The sequence below is a fragment of the Hippocampus bargibanti genome, linkage group LG02, assembly GCF_051943395.1.
Source record: "Hippocampus bargibanti isolate YZ-2025 linkage group LG02, ASM5194339v1, whole genome shotgun sequence".
Lineage (NCBI taxonomy): Eukaryota > Metazoa > Chordata > Actinopteri > Syngnathiformes > Syngnathidae > Hippocampus > Hippocampus bargibanti.
Window position 1 is genome coordinate 19,397,623 of NC_142735.1, and position 10,152 is coordinate 19,407,774.

The 10,152-nt window shown below is 45.1% G+C and overlaps 1 protein-coding gene across 1 annotated transcript; it reads left to right on the top strand.

The window, feature by feature from the left end:
• The first annotated feature begins 248 nt into the window (after positions 1 to 248).
• Positions 249 to 9,914, top strand: foxo4 (forkhead box O4). The gene is made up of 4 exons (XM_088989862.1): positions 249 to 1,043; positions 1,684 to 2,175; positions 3,733 to 5,109; positions 5,920 to 9,914. The coding sequence occupies exons 2-3, from the start codon at positions 1,726 to 1,728 to the stop codon at positions 5,095 to 5,097; spliced, it is 1,815 nt and encodes a 604-aa protein (XP_088845988.1). The 5' UTR covers positions 249 to 1,043; positions 1,684 to 1,725; the 3' UTR covers positions 5,098 to 5,109; positions 5,920 to 9,914.
• Positions 9,915 to 10,152: the final 238 nt, after the last annotated feature.

The window sequence follows — 10,152 nt, forward strand, 5'->3', positions numbered from 1 at the left end:
TAATTTGGAAGACAGCTTTCCAGTTTTACTTTGCCACAAGGGGACACAAGACAGTGTATTCTTGTGCCGGTCCCAAGCCCGGATAAATACAGAGGGTTGTGTCAGGAAGGGCATCCGACGTAAAAGCCTGGACAAAACAAATGTGCGAATGAAACCTCTGAAGATGGAGGATACTGATTCGCGACCCCTTGAAGGGAAATGCCGAAAGGAAAAGAAGAAGACTTTTTAATTTTACTTTGGTGATGTTGCTCTACAATTTTACAGCAAAATTAGCTCTTAAGTTAGTTTCAAAAATAACAGGACTCTTACTTGAGTACAACATTTGGCCGATGACCTGTGGTTAATGCCTAATTGGCCCGCGTGGACTGTATGTACCTGGAACGGTTACGTAAGGCGCTATAAACGGCTCAGGTTTTGTTTACTGCCGCGGTTCCAGGTTGAATGACTCCCTTTCCCAGAATGCACCTGGGCGCATGCGCAGTACGTTTTACTTGACATTGGTAAACAGACGTCAGAAGGGAGTCTTCGCATCGAGTCAAAACAAAACAAACGCAAACAAACTATTCAAGACACGCGGGGGCAGCATCTTCAGACCCCCGGGACGACCACAACTTCCAACCGAGGCGTCACCGGATCCAAACAGCCACTTTGCGCGAGTTTTGGGCGGCTCTCGGCGGACTTTTCGGCGCGTTGCAAACTCCGGAGTAGCAGCAGCTTCAGCGGCTAACGTGATCGGGGGGGGGGCTTGTTTTCCCAACAAGTTGGGAGCTTCCCTCAAGGAGCACGAGACGCCGCTACCGCCGCCCCTGAACGGGCTTTCTTGATACGGCCTCTTGTTGAAAGTTCACACGAACACGTCGTGGGAGAAAGAAGCCCGGTCCAACGAGCTCCGGGGCCTCGGCGGCGGAGTCGGAGGTGTTTTGTAACCGCCTCGGGTGGCATCGTGTGCGGCGCCACGAGTGGACACATGGCGACATGTGGCGGATTGTGCACACCTAAAAACACTGCTCCTTGGATGAGACTCTTGTAGTCGCGTACAGTTAGTAAGTAAAATTCTCCCTCCCATTTTTTTCCACATCAATCACACCACCTTTTCGTACTTTTTTTCCGCACTAGTGGTTAAATCGGTGTGGTGGTGGTTATTATTCATTTTGAGCCCTGACTGGACTGTTAGTGTCAAATCGTAAGGGTCGTTTGAGTCCCTGCCCCCTGCATTTTATTTGTATGTTTTTTTGTCTAATTTATTGTACTCAAGCGGAAATTGAATTGGCAACACAGGTTCCCATCACTTTGTTTACAAACTATTCCGTTTACTATAAAACTCCCCACTCCTAAAAGGACTGTGCGGAATTTAAAAGTAGTTTTCATGATTTACTCCAAAAGTAATGAGTTTTTTTGGCTTGCATAAGGGAAATCCGCTACTATGATTTCAAACAAAGGAGCTCCCGTTCCCTCCTTCAATATAAATCAGAAGGTTTATGATAGTTAGTATTAAGGAGATTATTTGGGTTCCCTAATCTCCAATCTGAGGATTAACTGGAGCTATTGGTGTGCCCAGATTATTAAATCTTTTTTTTAATAGCCCCCTAGTGTTTACTCTCAGAATATTGTTGTTTTTCTTCCCGGGATAAAAAAAAAAAAAACATTTGGAGGCTTGTAAGTAGTTCTGGTATTTTGGAGTAGAGTGGAAGCAGCCAAGAGGTGGAGTTGGACAGGAGACTCATCATGGAGGAGTTACCGGCACCGCCCATTGACCCAGATTTTGAGCCACAGAGCCGGCCTCGCTCGTGCACATGGCCGCTACCCCGGCCAGACATCTCTGCTGTGAAGCAGGAAACCCCAGACGGCGCCGAATCCGCCGCCGGGACACCTCCAGCCGATGATGACAAGTCGGATTTGCAGCCGCGGCATGCTGCCGCGGCGGCCGAACCAGAAAAGGCGACGGCCGCCGCGGCAGGACCAGCGACCGACCCCATTGTGGGCGGCGTGACACCCCGCAAGGGTTCGTCCAGGCGCAACGCATGGGGCAACCAGAGCTATGCCGACCTCATCAGCCAGGCCATTGAGAACTCGCCCGACAAGAGGTTGACGTTAGCGCAGATCTACGAGTGGATGGTCAAGACGGTGCCTTACTTCCGTGATAAGGGCGACAGCAACAGCTCGGCCGGCTGGAAGGTCAGTCCCATTACAGTGCTGCTCAACTGATGGGTCAAAAAATACTTTTGTTTTTTTTTGGGGGGGGAGGGGAATATATATTGGATGGTTTGAACAAAAATGAGTAGGGTATTTGCTTTTTTTAACTAAATTGGGATTTTTTAATGCATTTTTTATTGACAGGAGAGAAAAAAGATTGAAAACGAAACAAAGTTAGAAAACGTCTTTTTACTGTGTTGACACAAATGGGGAATCGGTAAAAATCTATCGATGACACCACCCACAACAGTTTTTATTGGCAAATAGTTAAAAAAGTTAATCATCTAATAAAACCAAAATCATGATTGCATATTTTGATAGGTATTACGTGGAAATGTATAATGTTTTTGAATCTGATGCATCCTCCTCCAAAAGGGATACATTTGCCACAAGATAACTGCATAGCACGACACGAATCTCCTCGACTCACAACATTGTTCCTTGGTACTAAAATGCCATAGGATGGCAGCAAGGCACTTCTTCAACTCTATTTGACTTATTTACTTTTACCCATGATGGCAAGAAAACTTTATATGAAGCTCCTCGATCTCACTTTAACTCCTTCACTGCTAGACGATGTTCAAAAATGTGTCCACTCCAGTACCAGGGTTTTTGTAATTTTCACTCAAAAATTGCACAGAATATTGAGTTTTAGGACTACATTAACATTAAATGCAGTGTAAAAAAACTGAGACTCTATTCTTTCATCAGAAAAAAAGTTACTTCCTAAGTTATATGGGTCTGGAGTTATCTAAGGTCGAAATGGGGGCAATTGCACAAAATGCAATACAATACATACATATTGATTTATATAGCGCTTTAACAACAACTGAAGTTGGAACAAAGTGCTAACATGGACAAAAGGCAAATGCTGCCCCCTTTTGGAAGGGAAAAACATTGCCAGAGGTCTGACTAGCGCTTTATCGACAGCAAAGAAAAACCAAACCAGAACAAATTCGGGAATGGTGCTCCACATCACACTTTTCAATTCCTGAATAAATTTGGGAATGGTGACGACTGAGTTAACATAGTTCCTTGGAGCTAAGATGTCATAAAATGGCAGCAAAGCAAAGCGCCACACGAACCTCCTCAACTTACTTCAAAATAGTTCCTCTGTGCTAATGTGCAATTGGATGGCAGGAAGACGCTACATGAATTTCTTCAACTCAATTCGACATAGTTCCCTTTTTCCCATAATGGCAGCAAAACACTCCATTAAGATCTTCAACTCACTTTGACATAGTTCCTTTCCACAAGATGTCACCAGATGGCGGTAAAACACTACATCAAGCTCTTCAGCTCACTGTAACATAGTAGTTCATAGCTAAGATGTCATAAGATGGCAGCACAGCTCGACGTGAAGCATTCAACTCATTTCAGCATAATTCCATATCACTAAAATGTCATTAAATAACAGTAAAGCATGACATGAACCTCTGCAACTCACTTCGACATAGTTGCTTAAAAAATATGCGGGTGAACACGGTAAGAGTGGGCTCCCTAAAAAGTGTGATTGATGTCTTTTTTTATTGTTCATAGAATTCCATCCGCCACAATCTGTCGCTGCACAACAAGTTCCTGAGGGTCCACAATGAGTCGACGGGCAAGAGCTCCTGGTGGATGCTCAACCCCGAAGGGGGCAAAACGGGCAAAGCCCCCCGCCGCCGCGCTGCTTCAATGGACAACAGCGGCAAGCTGCTGAAGAGCCGCATGCGCGCCAAGCAGACCAAGAAGCAGTCCGGCGCGGCGCTCCAAGGCGACAGCGCCACGCCGGCGGCGCCGACCGGCGCCGACAGCCCCGGCGCGTCCCAGCAGTTTCCCAAATGGGGCGTGAACAGCGGCAGCCCGTCGTCCCGCGGCAGCCTGGACGACGGCGACATGTGGACTTCCTTCCGCCCGCGCACCAGCTCCAACGCCAGCACCCTGAGCGGCCGCCTGTCGCCCATCGCGCCGGGCCAGGAGGACGACGACAATCTGCCCGAGGACGGGCTGCTGGGCCGCTACGCCGCCAGCGCCCTGACGCCCACCCTGGCCGAGACCCTCATGGAGGAGCTGGATCTGATCGACGGGCTGAGCCTCATGAGCAGCCGGCGGGGCGGCGCCAGTCCCAGCACTGCCCCGCCGGCCCCGCCCACCCCGCTGCCGTCCGCCGCCACTCTGCTGCCGCGCGGCTCCTCGTCCTTCCCCTCCTTCCATCAGCTGCAGGCGCCGACGCCACAGGCGGCGCCGGCGGCGTCCGGCGGCAAGGACGCCGCGCCCGCCTTTGGCAACTCACTCTTCAACTACGGCGCCCGCGTGCCCTCCAGCCTGGAGGCGCTGCTCACCTCCGACTCTCCTCCTCCCAGTGATGTCGTCATGGCGCAGGTGGAGCCGCTCGTGCCCGCCCCGGCGGGCCTCATGGGCTTGGGCTCCCCGGTGGTGGGCGTCAGGCCCAAACCGGCGCAACTGCTCCTGGGGAAGGGCCTGGAGTCCAACGCGGTGGGCCCTCCAGGCCTGCAGCCGCAAATGCAGCACCAGCTGCACCAGCTGCACCACCACCACCAGCAGCAGCACGCTCCTCTTACCCTGGGCATGATCCTGTCCGGCATGCCCCCGGACTCCCTGCAGATACCTGGTCTGAAAGCGCAGCACGCCGCCCCGCAGCACAACGCCCTGTCGGGCGTGGGCCCGGCCCCCTTTGCGGCGCCGCCCTGTTTCCAGGCGGCGCCGGAGCGGCTGCCCACTGACCTGGACGTGGACATGTTCACAGAGAACCTGGACTGCGACGTGGATTACATCATCAACAGCGACCTCATGGATGGAGACGGCATCGACTTCAACTTTGACCCCGTCCTGTCCACCGGACAGGGCTACGCGGGGCCCGCCGCCACGCAAGGCTCCGCCCACAACTGGGTGCCCAGCTAAAGGCTTTGTCAGGTAGGTGGACTGCCCTTAGTCTCCCCTCGAATCAAATTGTTTCTGTACTCATGAATAAGCTACAGTATTTGCCTTCTTTTGTCGGTGTGCCATTTTCGTGCTACTTTTAGTTGACTCTTGGACACAATTACTTTCTATCACGCTTTGTTTTATTTCTTAATCTCCCCAAATTTGTCGAATTCCCCCCAAAAAACAAATACCCTAATTTACCTTCTTTACCCCCTGCTGTTTTTTGTTGATGGCCCATAGTTATCTTGACTAGCCATTTCATCGTTGTATTTTCTTTCTCTCCATAGTCTCCTCTTTGATTCAAATAGTGTCCTCACCAAGAAAGTAACCCGTATTTTCTATTCTTTTTAATGTGTTTATGATTTTTCCTCGCAGATCAAATTGTCTCGCGACTGAGAAGTGAACACCACTATTTACCAATGTTTATTACAGTTTGCTAATTGTTTCTTTCTGACCTCAGTCTCCGCTTGGATAAACGTCATATCAGCATTTCTTTTGTTTTTCAATTTTGCGCTAACCTTAGTCTTCTCTTAAGCAAATTTGTCTCCTTCCTGAGAAATAAAAATCACCATTTACCTCATTTTCCTTTTTAGTAATTGTCTGCCCTTATTCTGAAGGGGATAAAAATGGCCTCCTGACTGAATCAAATATCCTGTATATACTCGTATTTTTGACCTTTTTTCTTCACTTAATAAGGTGTCTTGTAGATCCATTTTCTTTCTGCCCTTAGTCTTCTCTTGAATATAAATGCTTTTTTGATTTTAGCCCTGCGTTGCTTAACTTTCTCATGTTTCTCTCTAGGAGAAGAGACCCCGCCTCTCTGACTCGGCCCTCCCCATAAAGGACAAAAGTCCTACCGCATCATCACGCGGACTGGCCTCTAGTTACGTGCCAACGCCACCGCCATTCCCCCTTCTTCCTCCATTTTCTTGGACATTTTCTTCGTCAAGACTTCCTCAACTCCGCCCGCATGTTGTCAAGATGTTACGCACAAACATTTTTCAGGTGGATGCGGTACCCAGTCGGCTTCTCGGTGGAGGCCTTGTGCGTGTGTGTGCAAGTGTGTTGAAGAAATGGCCAGTTTCCATGCAGGAAGAAGATCCTGCAAATCGCTACAAAACGAGAATGCCAACAATTGTTTCTCACACGAGACGATACATAACTCTTAAAAAAATAGATTTTTGATTTAACACTAATTGCTATTTGGCCAATGTCTGTCGTTTTTTTTTTTTTTCCTTTTGATGTTACATCCATGCGGTGTATAAACCAGTTCAGCGGGGTAAACCAGTCCCTTTCCCAAACCAAACCAACAAAGGCTTGCTTCGCAGGTGGAGTGTCGGTACGGAAGATTTACGACTCTAAAACAGTCACGCCGACTGTTGCGGATGTTAAACCGGTTCAATATTCACAATTGGAATATCTGGATGCCTACGATCAAAACGGAGACGACGCGCTATTGACGTGAAATGTAATGATGGGCACTTTAGCTGAATGGTTCATTCCCATGGTAGTCGTCATTGGTGCGATTGTCCACTCTCTCTAAAAGATTAGCTTTTGATGTGGGGTGTTTTGGGTCGACATCTGATTGGTTCAACAATCTTGAATGCGAAATATGTTTAATATTTCCAGAGTCCAATAATCAGGGTATATCCATACCCATTCACACGTGACATCTTTGATGTTCAAAAAACTTCAAGGCCTGATTAATCGACATCTTTAAAAGGATTATCCTGAGTGATTTACTTGTGGTGTAGACAACGGTGAAATGCTGTTCAATATTAATGATGGCAAATATCACTTTGTTAGAACAGCCGCAAAAGGGCAAGACCATAAACATGTCTTGGATTACCAGATAGGCTAGCTGTTAGCCTAGCATTAGCATTTAAAAAAAAAATCCTGTGTGCAGGGGGGGGGGGGGATCACATTTGGTACTGCAGCAGACGGCTGCTTAGAGTGGAAGAGTTTGTTGGAATTTGTATTTTTTCAAAAAGATGGGGTCTACATGTTGAAAATGAATAGGCACGTGTGTACCCCGCTTTAGATGTGATTTGCAATAGGATTCTTTTGAAAATGAAAAAAAAAACTAATTCATGAAATGAAGTTGTTGGGATGTTTTTGGGGCCTTTGAGGTGAAATTGCCCTGCAAGTGATTGTTTGGCTTTTTATCAAATGTTCCTACCAAATTTTTGAATTTGTCATATTTTTTGCATTTCTTTGTTAGCACTTAACATATGACCAGAGCCATCAATGCATTTTTTTTTGGTTTGAAACATTTCGTCACATGATGCACACGTTGCACATAACCATTGACACTCTATGCAGATTTATTCAAATAATTTTGAAGGAAATTTTAAGCAACAATGACAAAAAAAAACAAAAAAATCACGAAGGGTTTTCACATTTTGCCGCATACCCTCGCTAACTTGAAAAAAAAAAAATTGGTTATAGCTTTAATATACAAGATAGCTGGAGAATTATAGAGATGCTACTTTTCTTTTTTTACATCGACGGGTTGGATTTTTCAGATTTGTATCAGCAATTTTTCTATACTTATTTTTGTAAAAATGGATGCGGATGTAGATTTGTGTGTGTGTGTGTGTGTATATAAAACCTTACCAAAGGAACACTAATATTTACATATGCATGGCATTTAGGGGGCGCACTCACCTCAACATAGTGTCACAGTGTACATAAACTTTTTTTTGTTTAGATTTTTTTTTTTGGGGGGGGGTTCTGGCTTTTACACATAATTCATCTCAAAAACAAAATAGTAAACATAACGACAAAAAAGAAGACATACAACTGTTACCTCTCAGGGTCGCTCAGAAGAAGAAAACAAGCTCAATCATGTGAAAAAAAATGTATTTATTTTTCCATTTTCTGCCGCGACTGGAACCTTTTGGTTGCTTTTTAAAACCATGGCATCTTAAAAAAAACTGCTATGCATTTTACTTGTCGCTTTTTTGGGGGGGTTTCACTTCCTGCCAAGATGAAACACTAGCATGACATTGCTAGTAGTGTGTACACAAATTGTTCTCTTTTTGTGCTTGTATATTTAATTTTCTGGTCATGTACAGTTTTTGTTCAATCATTTCACACGTTTAATGAAAAGGAAAAAAATGGTAAAGAAAAGCTAAAAAAAATGCTTTGGCGTGGTGCTACGAGTCATTTTGAATGCATATCAGGGCCTGGGTGAAAGTTATCTGCAAGATGATATAATAATCCTTTTACTTGTTTCATCGTTTATGTTTTTTCATCTCTCCCTTGTTTATATACATTTATATTAGTCCTTCAACCTTCCCCACCATAACTAGTATGACATCCCAATCATTTGATGAATTGATTTATGGAATGTTAACTACATGAAAGTGGACGTGCGTACGTGAGAGAGAAATTGCCGCGTTCATTCGATATTCTACTAGCTCACTTGTGTAGCAGTAAACTCTTTGTCCTCATGAATCAGACTATTCAGCACACTTGTAGGATACGGCGGCTTCAAAGTGTGACGTGATTAAAGGGATAGTCAAACTGTGGGCCCGGGGGTCAGATCTGGCCCGCCATGTCATTCTATGTGGCCCACCAAAGTAGATCATGTGCGTCAATAATCTGACCCAATATGTCATCTGTAATGAATCACATTTGACATTTTTGCAATCATTTTCGGATCACGTTTACACTCACTTGAATATGTGAACAAACAAAATAATTGTCTGTTGTCAAAATTAGTAATACATCAATTTGTTGTTTACAAATAATACTACTGTGTTGTTTACACATTAATTTGTCCCTCCTAAGGCTGACGTAACCGCAAAGTGGCCCATGACTAAAAAGAGTTTGATACCCCTTGATCTAGCGCGTAACATATGTACTTGTTGTACTACTGTGCCAAAGTGTCCAATAGTCGTGGGCGATTGCAAAACAATATGAACGTTTACTGCCATGTACTAATTAAATTACCCTCGCTTATCCTGACAAAGAAAGACTATCCACAAACAGAATGAATGACTGCTTCCAGCATTCCAGTTGGACACTTTTGTGCACTAGTAGGACGGTGTAAGCATCCTCGTAGGACGACATGAGCCAAGTGGACAATCATTGATATTTCAGTGCTATGAGTGACATCCTACGAATCGGTTGCTTCACTGATAGTACTATGAAATTTTAAAAGTAACACCTAGCACTTGAGTAGTAGTAGTAGTTGTACTAGTAGTAGTAGTAGTTGTACTAGTAGACGGAGCCACAGTTTTGCCTCACGAGGGATGAGCTGATGTCCAGTCTTGTTTTTAACCAGATCGTTACTAGTCAGATATTAGTAAAGTAGTTGACAGAAAGTTGCACTTGTAGTGGAAAAACACTCCTATTGAGACAATCGCTCTAGTGGTGGGCTGAATTAGCGCACTAGTGAGAACAAAAGTGTGGACTAGTATACGGAGTGGAAGGAGAATTTGGAATGAATGCTGCATGGGCTTTCCAGAATTGTATTTGATTTGATTCTTCTTTGCTCGGCGTCACTCCGCTTGTACTTGAGCTTCATTTCTTTGATCTTTTTGTCCCTTTCAGCTACTAGTCAGTCCCCCTTTGGTGATGTTGTTGATGATTTGGAGAAGTCTGTCCCGCGGGTCACACAGTATTTTAGAATTTAGCTTAACGCGATGAGAGCAGAAAGCAGTTATTTTCGTGATGATTTTGTTGATTCGTGGGTTGATCCTGAGAAGTAGTTTTCGCCTTCTTTCCTCGTCCTCATCGAGTTGAGTGAGAAGCGACAAATGGAAACTTTAATAAACTGCTTTAATCCATTTTGCTTTATGTCTGGAGTATTCATTTCCATGAATTTGTTTTTGTCTCAAAATTCTGGTTGAAAAGCTATAAAGCTTGAGTTAAAAAAAATCAGATTACAGAGTCAGTTCAACATTTTTTTTTTCTACTGGACTACCGCAACTCAGCCACTATGTGCATTCCCATTGCAAAAGTGCCTCTATGCGCTGTCATTTTTTCATTATTGCCGTCTAACCACCACAGGAAAGGGTTCGGAAA

Bases quoted from the DNA above. Each gene is read 5' to 3' on its own strand.
- foxo4 (XM_088989862.1), top strand. From the start codon at position 1,726: ATGGAGGAGTTACCGGCACCGCCCATTGACCCAGATTTTGAGCCACAG. The intron at 2,176-3,732 runs GTCAGTCCCATT...TATTGTTCATAG, and splicing joins ACAGCTCGGCCGGCTGGAAG to AATTCCATCCGCCACAATCT.